Source organism: Excalfactoria chinensis, chromosome 2 (assembly GCF_039878825.1).
Source record: "Excalfactoria chinensis isolate bCotChi1 chromosome 2, bCotChi1.hap2, whole genome shotgun sequence".
NCBI lineage: Eukaryota > Metazoa > Chordata > Aves > Galliformes > Phasianidae > Excalfactoria > Excalfactoria chinensis.
The window spans coordinates 56,413,119-56,426,117 of NC_092826.1; the positions used below are offsets into that span (position 1 = coordinate 56,413,119).

The window sequence follows — 12,999 nt, forward strand, 5'->3', positions numbered from 1 at the left end:
GCATGCATTATAGCTAGTTTTATCCTGGAAAGGATTATTTTCTTCCTCTCCTTCATAGCAAAGCTTCTAAACTGCTTCTAAACTGTTTCCAAACAAGGAATCTGGGAAGTGATGTGCAGGAATGCAAAACAAAAGCAGTACTGCTGTTGCTATCACAGTTTCTATATTATCATCCTCACCTCTCAGATGTCCTGTCTTTAAAGTAACACCAAGCACCACAACTAAACTCCTTGTCTCTTACCTTGAGGTATCTTAAAGCCAGGCAGGCTGCTTTCTGCAGCTGGAGGTTGGGCTGTGTTAACGCTTCACAGTAATAAATCAAGGCCTGGAAAAAGATAAAGAGGAATAGCCATGACAAAGTCCATATCTTTGTGGAGCAGCAGGCTGGAGAGTGGAGTCTGCCACAAATGGCTGGAAGTTAACCCCTAATTTCTTCTCATTCCTTTTCTCTCATCTCTTTGACTTCTGTGTTTCAACTGGCCCCACAGTTTAGCCTTTAGCAATTAGTTTATAAAGGTAGCCATTTGAGACATACAGACAGAAAAAAAGCATGATGATTATACAGGTCCCTTATGCAACAGGTGATTTTCGGCCACTTACCTTCTCCCTGAAGTGCTTGTTTTCTGCGGTAGCTGTCAGGAGGGATGCTACAGTCTCACTGACTTCGTTCTTGTTTTCATTGAGAAGTAAAGCCAAAGCTCTCAAAACTTCTTGCTGCGGTGGGAGGTTGTTGGAGTTTATTTTGGACACATTTTGTTGCAGTTTTCCATCTTTCACAGACTGCAACATCTGAACCACAGAGGCTGGAAGCGCAAGAGGAAGGCTTTTGTTATTGGTTTTATCCCCCGTGTTTCAGATTCCTCATTTCCCCACCAGAAATCCTCACTGCATACAGAGGACAGATGAAAAATCCCCATCTGAATATCGCAGCACCGTGGTGTGTCTTCACAGGGAACTGGGCTTTAGGTTGGGCTTGTTTCTCAGATGTTCTTAAGGAGGATATGAGTAGATGGACTAAATGGGATGCTGTGTCACTTAAATTCTCATCATAGCAAGGCAAAACCAATATCCTAGCCAATGTATTGACTTCCAGTGCACTTCTGTGCAAGTTTTTCCTAGGCACACTGATGTGTCCCATCAAAAGCCAGGGCTGATGTGTTTCAGAAGTGAGCTGAAATGCCTCTTTCCTTCTAGGCTTTTGATTAAAAGCTCTCCAATTAGTCCAAATAAGAGGGAAAAATGGACAAGGTTCCCCAAACTGCACCTCAGCTAGCTCACAGATGAATCCTGGAGCTTAATGATCTTTGAGGTCCCTTCCAAGCAAGCCATTTGGTTACTTTGTGAAAACCTGACTTGCCAGGAATTGCAGTCTAGCATGCTTTGTGGAACGTCTGCTTCTCTCTGTATGTCTTGGAGGCAGAGCCTACCAGTGACCTAGGTGCTGTGATCCCTTGGCTCCTGAGAAGACCTCAGCACTTCAAAGAATCACAGAATTCATGAGATGTGTCCACAAAGGAGGATGAAAGACTGGAAATCCACCAAAGATGTGGGCATGGAAAACTTGCCAGGCCTTGAGCCTGGCTCAGCACTATCAGCCTACAAAGTAACTTACCAGTTTTTTCTTATTCATATGTGGAAATAGAAATGACTGAGGCTGTATCTGCACCAGCTCCTCCCCTTTGATACATACAACTCTTGGAGTGCAGTCACATTTAGTATCCAAGGCATTTCTTTGCCTCTCCCCCACTCTTGTAAAATCAGAAGGACGACAATGAAATCCCCCATTAGCTACTTTATTTTGTATACCTTACCTTCTTTTGCAAGCTGCAGCAAATAGCTCCCAAGGTCATTAACACTGTGGCTGGCAAAATAGTTGTAGTACTGAAAGACTGTAATGATCTCTGAGGACATGGTGGAATAGAGGACGGGCTCGGTCCGGTCCAGAATCTGAGATACCAGGATTCGGAACACTGCAGGGATCAGGAACAAAAGGATGTGTTAGTGAGAACAGAAGCTGCTGCCATTCCTGCCCAAGTGTGTGGCATGCAGAAAGTGAGCCTGAGAATGGCCTGGAGAGCAGCAGAATGGAGCAGGAAGGAAAACCCCAACCTGGGTGGGCATCTACAGCCTGAGCCCACCTGTTCCTGCCCAAGGAGAGCTAGTCAATGGAGCTGGAGTTTGACAAGTGGTACATCCAGCCCCAAACAGAAACCTACGTTCAGATAGACACACTTGAATTTGCACACATTTCATGCCAGCAAACTGCAATGGGACATGGGACGTTATATAATAAACACATTATGGTTGGACTAGATGATCTTAGTGGTCTTTTCCAACCTTAATGATTGCATAAAATCAAGAGGATTCCTACTGCACTATATCACTTTCAAATCTGTATTTGGGAATGCACTTTCCGATTACCTCATGAGCCTTTAAACAATGATTTCTTTTCACTTTTTTCTCCTATTCCGATCTGATTATTTCAGGCCAAAATTGTTCCAAGAATTTGTTGCATTAGCTTTCAAATAGCATCTTGGAGCCATGCCCAAACAGACCTCCAGGGGTTGGAAAACAAAGCAATGAAAGCTGAGTAAAGCCCAGTACAAAACTGTTCTCCATTTTGATGACAAATAACTTCTTTTGCGGCAGGAGGTACCTGTTTCTGCAAGCCCTGGACATTCCTCATTCACTGTGGCAGCAAAATTGATATCCAGCTGCTTCATCATCTTGTCTGCAGACGTGTGATAGACTCCCGAAGGACCAGTACACTTCATCCAGAAAGCCAGCAGCGACAGCTTCTTGTGGAACTCTGGGATTGCTGGAGGAGAAGACAAAATGAATGATGAAACAAAGCTCTGTTTGGTGTACCATCTTCCTAAAGGGAAATGTGATAGATGTGGAGGGCGTCCACTCTGTCTCGCTGACAGAAGGTAGGTCTTCACAGTGTCACTACCTTCACAGTGTTGGTCACATGCTGACCCCAGGTTTGTGATGAGTTGTTTCTGTTTCCCAAGAGAAGATGTGGGAAAATCTATTCCTGATCCAGTTCTGGACACTGATGTCTCATCTCTATAAATACCATGAACTACTAGGGGAAATACTAGGGAAAATGAATGGTCCTTGTCCAAGCACTGCTCTGTAGCCTTGGGTAAGTTAGCCAAGCAGCATAAGGCAGATCTTCACTTTCCTCAGGAAAGAGGTGGAGGACAAGTTTGACTGCAGAAGAGTGGCAGCATTCCCACCCTGTTGCTGCAGCTACCCCTGCCCACCTTCTGCACTTCAAGCAGGATAAGGATCAGCACAGCCCTTTCTCTTCTCACCTGCTTATTTCTGCAGGGGAGCTGGACTAGATGGCCCTCAGAGATCCCTTCTAACACTAAGGATTCTGTCACTGTATGAATAAGCTCCCTGACCAAGTTCATTGACTGCTACATCCATTTGTGAGTTGTCTCCTGCTATGGTGGCACTCCCTTCAGTCACGGTGGTTATTTATTTCAGCAGCCCCCCTGCCTAAACCAGCCCTTTTCAGAAGGAAGACCCCTAATGTGTCTCTTACCGTCTGTAAGGGAGGTGATGCTTCCCAAGTTCTCAGTGCTGATCTCTGCAATATTCTCCATTACAAGAGTCTGCCTGGACAGCTTATCAAGGAGGTCTCTTGTCACAAATGGTGTTTTACCAGAGAAGACAATTTGCTAATGGAGACAAGATGGAAAGGAAGAAAAGGAATCATTTTGAAACCTCAAAACAAAACTCAAACCTCTGTAACACCTGGCACCTGAAGCAATGCAATGGCAAATTCCTTGCCTGGAATTATCAGATATTTCTTGTTGCTCTGCTTTGTTTTGGCTCCGATCCCCTGCCCAGCTGCCTGTGTTTGTTTGGTGCTTTCCCATAGCCAATACACCCTGCTGCTGACATCTGTATTTCCTTCAGCAGTCCAACATCATTCATATCAAACCTGGACAGAGTTCAGACCTGCCTCCCTCAGCTGCATATTTACTGCGTGCTCTTGTATACGAGCCAAAAACTCCCTTTTTCTCATACTTGAAGTCAGCAGAGTGTCCAGCTCAGGGCTAAGGGGACTGGAATTAGGGTTGTTCTGCATTGCTCAGGTGGGCTCCTGGAAAAAAAATGCTGATGATACCTAAAGTTGAAGAGTCTGCTCCTAAATGCTGTGATTGTTGTAGCCGGGGTGAAGAATATGAGGAGGGGAGGCTTCCACTGCTACCACAGCCATCCCAGCGCTCACTGGCCTTGTCAAACTGCTTATACCCACAAAAGTGTATAAATATAATGCAGAAATGAGCTGGGTTCGGTACCTGGATGAGCTGTGTGCAATACTGCAAGTGCTTAACTATGGTTATATCGAGGCTGTCGCTTCCTGTGGTCAGGGGCAGAGGGCTGCCAGCAACGCTGGTGCCGACCCCCGTGTCCTCGGTCAGGGCTTCACTGAGGTGACCCCTGGCTTCGGGGTGCTCAGTCCTGTAACTGCAGAGGGAAGAAGAGATCAGTGTGGGGCTGTGGCTGCTTGGGCAGACAGACACACGTTCACTCAGAGGTGGGCAACGAGCACGGAGCAGAGCTGAAAGCAGCGCCCTGGGACCACACAGCCCTCAGAAAGCCAGAAACACGGTGATGAAGACATCATGTCACACGTGAGCAGTGGTATGTGAGACACGGTAGGGACAGGCCTTGAATAACATGGCATAATAATAATAATCTGCACCAGCAAGTCTTGATGAGGTTGCAGTCACATAGAGGCACAAAGGCTGGGAGCAAACACCCATCTCTCAGTAAATCATCTCCCGTATTAGTCCAGGAGAAGCAACATTACAGTTTGTATTGTCTCAAGTACCGAGCTGCTGAGAGCAGATCTAGGCTATCAGCATCTTCCTGGTGCCAAATTTATCAGTCGCTGCAGAAGGAAAACCACCGCTGGAATGAGGGACATGATATTTTCATAGGCTGTTTTAGGCACACTGTGTACAGCTTAGTTTGCCAGTAGTTTCTGTAAGAGCGTAAAGCTGTTCCTGCTGTGTTTTAAATCATTATTTCCAACTTTGTTTTGTACAAACGGTCCTCCCTGTGTTTAAATACAAAGCCCAAGGTCAGTCCCCAGACTGCAAGTGCGCTTGGCTGCAGGTCTAGGAGCGTCAGCGCCTGTGATCCTTACATTGAGTCACACGCAGATAAAAGTGGAAGCAGGAATCCACACTGTCTGGGATGAGCCCAGAGGGGAAAATAAGAATTTAGCCTTTGAGATTTTAGTGAGGTTCCAAGTTAGCTTAGAACTAACTTCAGTTTCTTCTGCCTAAGTTAAAATCGTGCTGAAGCGCCTGCTTAAAGCCAAATCTTTACATCAACGACCTAAGCTCAGAATACCAGAGCAGCAAGCAACACAATCTCCTGAGATTTTCTTCCCACCGTATCTCAGCCTGGGAAGAGACAACGCAGTGACATGATGGGAATTGAACCGGTGCTGCTTGTTTGCACTCAGAATTGCTTTGAGAGTGTGAGAAGCAGAGCTCCCCTGTTGGAAAGCATGGGGACTGATGGAGCTGCGCTCTGCCTTTTCTTCCTGCTCTCGTGCTACACGCGGGCAGTGCTAAGGAAGCAGATGTGCTTTTAGGATCTAATGATCGAAACACAGCATTCTTACGGTCACACGACAATGGCAAACCACGACACAAAACAACACAGCTCTTTTTTCTTTTCTCTTTTTTTTTTCCCCTCAAAAAGACCAGAAGTGATGAAAGAAGGGCAGGTAACACGCAGGGCCATGGACAGAGTACCAGTCATCACTCTTACATTCCAAAGGAAACCTACACCATGCTGCTTAAATCTGGCCCTGTGTTATTGTTATTGACAAGCTTAATCCACTGCAAAGACTCATTCGGCTAGAGAGAAAAGACAAAGGGAGGGGGGGGAAAAACCACAGAGGAATTAGTAATTACATCCAAGGAAAGCCAGGTCCAAACCTATGTCAAGGAAGAGGCTCTGCCAGTATCGATGACAGCTTAATTTAATTCACCCATCTCTTTTGGGGGTTGGGAGGGCAGATTGCGCATATTTGAACAGGAAAAGATTATCCTGGAAGCTAAAGATTTGGTACGCAGCAGCCACCGGAAACCCTCTGACCCTATAAACACCTCCAGGATTTGTCAGTCTTCCTTGAATAATGTGTGCACCGGGATCCTCTGTTAGCGACAAAGAGCTGAGGGATCAGTTTGGCTTAAGCACAGCTGGCGGTTGCTACAAACTTACCTATTCTTCTCAACCTCAGTATCTGAAAATACCGAGTCTGCACCTCCTCCACCATTACAAACCTCCTCACCACCACCATCCTCATCATCAAAGTCAGAGGTGTTCAGGAAATCAAAGCTTTCTAAAGCACTTTCAACTGTTAGACTTAAACTGGAGGACCTGCTTCGGCTTACTGCTGGCTTGCACTGCAAAGGCAGAACGAACCAATGAAAACCCCAGATATTAGCTACTACCGAAAGAAAAACATAAAAAGGATAAAGCTTAAAATTTTCCAATTCTTCATTTTATTTATAGTACTTCATTTTATTGGGTGTTTCATTTCAAACCTTCATATTCATAGCATACACAATCAAAGCCTAGGAACTGGAAACCCCTTCCTCCTCCCCATCCTACCTCCTCTTTTGCCCAAAAAGAAGACCTGCAAAGGCAAAAATCAGCATGTTTTACAGAAAGGACAAGTACATCTTAAAGTGATGCAGCTTCCAACATCCTCCAAAAGGAGAGATGGTAATTAGAACACTGGAATTTGAAAAAGAAAGGCACATTGCACAATGGCTCTTAGAGGTACAGAAGCAGATTTGTATGCAAATACATATACAGCAACACTACTGAATGCATTCCAGATATAACTCCAATGAAGCTAAGCCATATTGGTCCCACATCTGCAGATGTATACATGTGATGGACGAGAGAGGACTTCTGTGGCCTTTGAAGCCACATTGCTTATGAAGGAAAAGCTAATAATGCATCGATTTCCTAGGTGACAGAAAGAAGTAGCATTCTAACCTGCAAACCAACATTGCCTAGAGAGGGAGCAAGTCATCCTACCTCACTGCTGGAATGAAATATCACCAAGGCTTTGCTGCAGGAAGTACCAAAGCCCTGGTTACACGTTGGGGTTCGTCCAGGTGTGCCCACAGGCTTGATGCCAACGTTACTTTGCCTGAGCAAATGATGATCAGCAGCTGGAGTTGTGTGAGGACTTCTGCACCTCATGTACTGCATGACCACTGATGCAGGTACAAAACTGCATCTTCCAGTCCCAAGTAGGAACCAGGAATCTGTTTCAGCTTGTAAAAGAAACAAGCTGGCCTCCCAGTTTGGAATTGGCTCCTCTAGAACTGTCAAGGCTTGGAGTTTTGTTTCTAGTTTGTCTGCACAAATTGTACGTTAGCATTCGTGCTGCTTGTCGCCTTGAACTGACAGCACAGTCTTTCACTGTTCAAACACAGTCCACAGCACCTCCACAAGGCTGACTGTATCATGCTTCTGCACACAGATGGCTTTAGCTGCCACTTCTTTTGAGGCTGGTAGTGCAGCTTAGGCAAGAGCAACAGCAACTTGTGGGCTTTATGTTTCTCTGACCATCCGACAGGGCCAAGAGAGCTTTCTTCAGCCACAGCTGGATTCCAGGTCAGCCTTCTGAAACCAGCACAGCCACTGGGGATGCTGTGCATCCACCTGCAAGCTCATCAATAGCCACATGCATATGGAAAGCAAGTCTGGGAGAAGCAGCTACCCCCAGTGTGCAGGGCTCCTGCCTGCACATCTGTCCTCTCTCCTGCCATCCCATGCTTGTCCCTTTGTGGCTTCTGATAAAAGGAATGTGAATGAGCAGTCTCCATTGTCCCTCTGTTGCTTGGACGCTCAACTTCATGGCAGGGCAGCCACGAAGTTGAAAATTAACAGCAGTGGTAGCTTTGCCTACTTTAAATACTGGGGAAATAGTACAAAATTCAAGGGCTGCAGACTGTCAAGAAAAACCCCACTTAACTTGGAGAAATATCACACAGCTGCATACGCCAATGGAAAAAAGATGCTAACAAAGCTGTGGGCTTTTTTTAGTGAAAAGATGAATGCTTCCCTCCTTCCTCCTCAGCCCTGTTTTTAAAGGATGAGGCTTAAATGACTATCAGACCAACTTGCATATGAATATGAAGCATTTGAAATGATTATTTCCCATGTGATACTATTTGCACAGTAACACGTCACGAGTTCTTATTCATAGGGAAGATAGGAACTACAGTGATCAGCAGGCAACATATTAACAAAACCCATACAAAATTGATGAGTTCTTTCCAATCTTCAATGCGTTTGGTTCACCCTGCTGTAAAGACAGGATGACTTCCTTTAAAAAAATACACGGGGGAAAAAGGGAAAAGGCTTGGAAAAAAAAAGCAAGGAAGGGATGGCAACCTTCAGTAGGATCTGTGCTTCAAAATCACTTTGGCGGTTTAGAAAATCCAGCTGCCATGCCTACATGGCCTGATCCTCAGCTGGTGTAGTTTTGCAGAGCTCTGTACAGTTCAGTGCCAAAGTACAGCCACCAAGGATGCGGCCTGTGAATTTTAAAGGCAGAAGATTGGCTATAATCTGATCTCCAGTATGGCACAACAGGCAGGCTCTCAAGTGGTTTCCGCAGAGAAAGGCATAATGTAATTACCCCTCCGCCACTGTACCTTTTTCCTTTTCCCCCAAGTTTTGAGTTGATTAAAGGATCCGCTGCTTGAACATACAAGGCTACAACCAGCACACTGCAGACACAGGTTTAAAAATACAGCACTGTGAGAGGGTGCTCCAACAGGAACAGATCTGTTTAGTGATCTCTGATTCCATGTTTGCAAGGAACAGGAAGAGATTCTACTCGCTCAGATTTCCTTCAGTGTAGTACTTTCTGAAAACGTACTCACTTTTAGGATGTCATCCAGATGCATCACTTCCTGGTCCAGGTCCTGAAACTCTTTGTACTGCTCTTTATGTGGCTCAAGAGCTAAGAGAAGCCCTTGCAAGGCTTCTTCAATGCTTCCATCAAGATAAGACTTGTAGCCTTCTGACTCCCCACTGATGGACCCCTCACATGGCAGCCTCTCTGGGGTCCCAGGCACCTCAGCAGACGTCAGCCTTTTCACCAGCTGCTTGGTGATGTTGCCCTCATAGGTGTCCAGCTCCACCGGCTTTAGCTCAGAACCTTCATCCGTGTCCTGCAGGAGTGAAACCGGGACGCTCGCCTCTATGAAGACACGATCGCTCCCAGCATCAGAGGGCTTTTGGCAAACTTCAGCATGAGCCCTGGGGGTGGCCTTGTTCCTGGTCGCTGCTGCCTCTCTCGGGGATGGCAGGTCCTTGGGCTCAGGGATGGAGTCTCTGCAGGAGTCACTGCTGCTGCAGTCTGGGCTCGAGCTCTCGGATGACTTGAGAGCTCGGTGCTGGGCAGCAGTGGTGGCGATATCGGGGCTGGAGATGACGTGAGCAGAGGAGGGCTCTGCTGAGTTGGCAGGGGGCACACGGTCTTCGTAAGGCAGGTCGCCAAAAGTGAAGGAAAGAGGCCGCTTCTCAGTGGTTGCCGTTCCGTTTTCAAAGACATCATCTGTTAAGTTTGACTGAAAACATAATTGAGAAAGAGAGAAAATGTCTTTCATGTCTCATTGGAAAGAAAAAAATATATAATAATAATAATCTATGTGTCTTGGAAAGGCAAATGCAAGGAATAAGATTAGAGAAGCAGTCGAGACTTGTGAAATGAGAAAAATCACTTGAAATCCAACTTGTGCTTTCATCTGGCACAGCTCCTGACTCCAGAAGGATTCTGCTGGGAACTCTAGGTTCAACATCTCTTTGGGGCAGGGTAAGCCAAGAGCTCTGTTAAGCACGTCCCATAGCAGCCCCAAGCACTGCTTGTCTAAATAAATTGACTCCGACAGCACTTCCAAGGCACTGCCCCACTTCTTGTGGGAAATTTCCTTCCTGGTAGGCTACACTTAAGCTATCTTGGCTATCTTTTCCTGCAGAAACTACACTCTGCATGTGGCACAGATACCTCTGCCTAACATGAACTACACAGGGATCGTGTTCAACGTGAATTTAGTCCAAAAGGAAACAGAAGGATTTGTGTGGTGGTGTATTGACCAGGACACTGATCACACAGAAAACAAGAACAGCATACACAGATCCAAAAATGATTATCATATATACACCCCAAAGCGATCATAAGCACATACATACGTTCACCTCTTGCTCACCTATGAGGGCCCTCACTTCAGGTTGTCTACCTGGCCCTGCTGCCTATCTGACCTACAAATTTTGCCTGAGTTATTATCTCATGTTAAACTCCCTTATTGCACACTGGAGAGAGAACATTTCGGCTGACTTCTTCCCTGCTATCAGGTTTGAAGCATCTCAGAGCTGCAGTACAAATCGCTCTATTATTTTGCACAATTTTTAGAACATAAAGAAAGGCAAAAAGCAGGAAGGAGGGGAAGTACAAGAACCTGCCTGGAGCCAGAATGTAATAAATCAAAGCCTGAAATTTCACACTGATGGGCTCTGAAGCCAATTTTAGCCTTCATTACGTGGCAAACTCATGCAAAAGCACAGCACAGATGAATGACAACTAGTATTTTGCTGACAATTTGCTGGAAGGAACTATAGGCACTCATATGTTGGCAATGTACTAAAAATGTCCAAAATTTGCATCATTTTCCCAGCAGCTTTCTTCCCTAAACATAACGATACTCTAAGATTTATTTCTTCTTTCCCCTCACATGAGTACACTTTCAATCTCTCCTTTACTGCTGAAAGTCAAGTCACTCAGCAAACGTATGACATCAATCAGTATGGCACACCATTTTTAATAATGCCGTATAGGCTTGTGCTCCTGCCATGCCCTCCCCGCTCAGATCATTATCCCTGCAGAAACCAAGAGGAACTTTGCTTTACCGCAAGCAGCATGGGCTCACACTCTCCCCTGTCAGCAGTCAGCAAAATAAGCAAGTTGCACGAGAGAGCAGCACACGTAGCATGCATGGGAATGGAGATGCCACACAGGTACTGGTAGACTCCTTCAGCACACAAATACCGGGACTCACATATAGCTCTAGCCCTGCTTTGGGGCTTAGCCTGAGCGATGGCAGATCACTAAAAGAGCGACTGCGCCGAAGCTTGTCAAAGAAAGTGTCGTGCAGAGCATCTAAGATTGCCAACCTTGGCCTGTCTTGCAGGGGATGCAGCCATCTCTTCAACAGTTAAAAGCAAACATGGTGAGGAGGGAAGGTTAACTGAATGCTTTGTAGCAGAGCATTTAAATCACAGGCAAGGGATGTAGCACTTGTAAAATTCATATCTCTACAGACGGCCTATTCAACTTAATGCACAGTCCTTGTAAAGCATTCAGAATTTATTTCACACAAAATCTAGCCTTACAAATCTCTTCTTTACCAGAAAACACATTAAAAATACTACCGCTGCAATGGCTGTTTAACCACAGCCATGGGAAGAACAGACATATTATGAAGATTACTCAAGTAACACAGCAGTCAGGCAAGAACAACAGTTAGATGGTAGTTGGCCATACAGCATGCCAGGACCACCACCACCTTCTTTGAGAATTAGCAGCTAGAAATGCATTTGTGTTATAAGTATTTGTGAGGGTAACTTGCTGACACTGGGGAAAAAAGCCTAAATGTGGAAAGCAATGAAGTGTTTGCAGCGTTTGAACTGCGCTAGGGTTTCTCGTTACATAAACACAAAGCCAAGGAGGGCTTACAAAGAACGAGTGGTCCTTGAAGGTTGGCGTCTCTGGAGTGCCTTGGCTGTACATGGACATTCTCCTCTGGAGAGCAGAGGCCTTGCTCATGTTTCCCGTGGAGGGGGTCAGGTCTTCCACATCAAAGGGGCTGCAAGAACACAGACAGGGAAAAAAAAAGACACCAAAACCCAACCATTGTTAGGCTGATGGAGAAGGAATTTCAGGTCCCCAGAAAGGACTTCTTGAAAAGGCTGTTTACGAGCACATCAAAACTCAGAGGTGGCTTTATTTTATTTTATTTTTCTAATTGAAGCGTTTAAAAGAAAACGCTGTTAATTAAGCAGCAGGCTCAGAAGTGCAGTTTTCATTTCTGATAAAAGCATTTTAGTCTCAGAAATCATTTATGCAGCGCTGCCTGCTTTCTCACATGAGTATTCTTGGAGCTGAGTTGACAGGTAGCTCGTGTGATAACAAGAAAGGTGCTCAGCAGAGTTAACAGGAGCTAATAGAGCTGTTGTACTATAAGGGAAATCAGTTGCTGCCATTGCTAGTTTCATGTTTATTGCATTACAAGAAAGAGCATACGCTACTGTAGAAGTTAAAAACGTTATTGCTATTTAAGGAATGACAGTTATTTCATTAAAACACACTGAGAATTGGGTATGCATCCAAACATTATCAGCTTACCCACACTCACCACTGCAGATAGAAAGTGCTATAAGACTTCCCACTACCCTCACACCATGTACAAAGCCCACAAAGTCCAGCTTTTAAACCATGCTTTTCCCCACAGAGGGAGAAGAGATCACACTGATAGACCCCTTCTGTGTGGTTGATTTTTATTTCTTTTAAAACATCCACTTGACCCAGAGACCATCCAACCGGTTCTACTTACTACCAGGTGATTTCAAGGTTCAGCTTGATTGTGCCAAGGTCATTAATGTCTACTGCAACCACCTGGGGCCGAGCTGCAAACAGGTCTTTTGTTTCACAGGTAACACTTCCTACAAGGATGTGAGTAGCAAGTCCCTTCACCTCTGTCACCTAGGAGAGGAAAGCAACAGGACATGTAGGACCACGCAAGGTACTGTAATCCTTAATTTAAAGAGATGGTTTTGTCTTTTTCTGGTCTGGGCCTTGGCTTTTAAAATATGATTGTATTCGTTGCATCTTCATTACTTAGGAGAAAATGAAGATTTATTTTCTCTTTT

General features: G+C 45.3%; 1 protein-coding gene across 2 annotated transcripts in view; it reads right to left on the reverse strand.

Annotated features, from left to right (window-relative positions):
• The window catches only part of RIPOR2 (RHO family interacting cell polarization regulator 2), a 42,353-nt gene that overhangs the window by 2,894 nt on the left and 26,460 nt on the right, over positions 1-12,999 (reverse strand). Inside the window, exons 11-20 of one of the 2 annotated variants that reach the window (XM_072328039.1) lie at positions 12,684-12,832; positions 11,807-11,936; positions 8,955-9,644; positions 6,265-6,449; positions 4,320-4,488; positions 3,557-3,692; positions 2,657-2,818; positions 1,812-1,970; positions 601-803; positions 242-325 (exon numbers count right to left, since the gene is read on the reverse strand). In XM_072328039.1, the coding sequence (XP_072184140.1) occupies positions 242-325; positions 601-803; positions 1,812-1,970; positions 2,657-2,818; positions 3,557-3,692; positions 4,320-4,488; positions 6,265-6,449; positions 8,955-9,644; positions 11,807-11,936; positions 12,684-12,832 (2,067 nt within the window). Of the gene's footprint in view, positions 1-241; positions 326-600; positions 804-1,811; positions 1,971-2,656; positions 2,819-3,556; positions 3,693-4,319; positions 4,489-5,826; positions 5,898-6,264; positions 6,450-8,954; positions 9,645-11,806; positions 11,937-12,683; positions 12,833-12,999 lie in introns of both variants that reach the window. The other variant, XM_072328038.1, reaches the window with a different exon arrangement.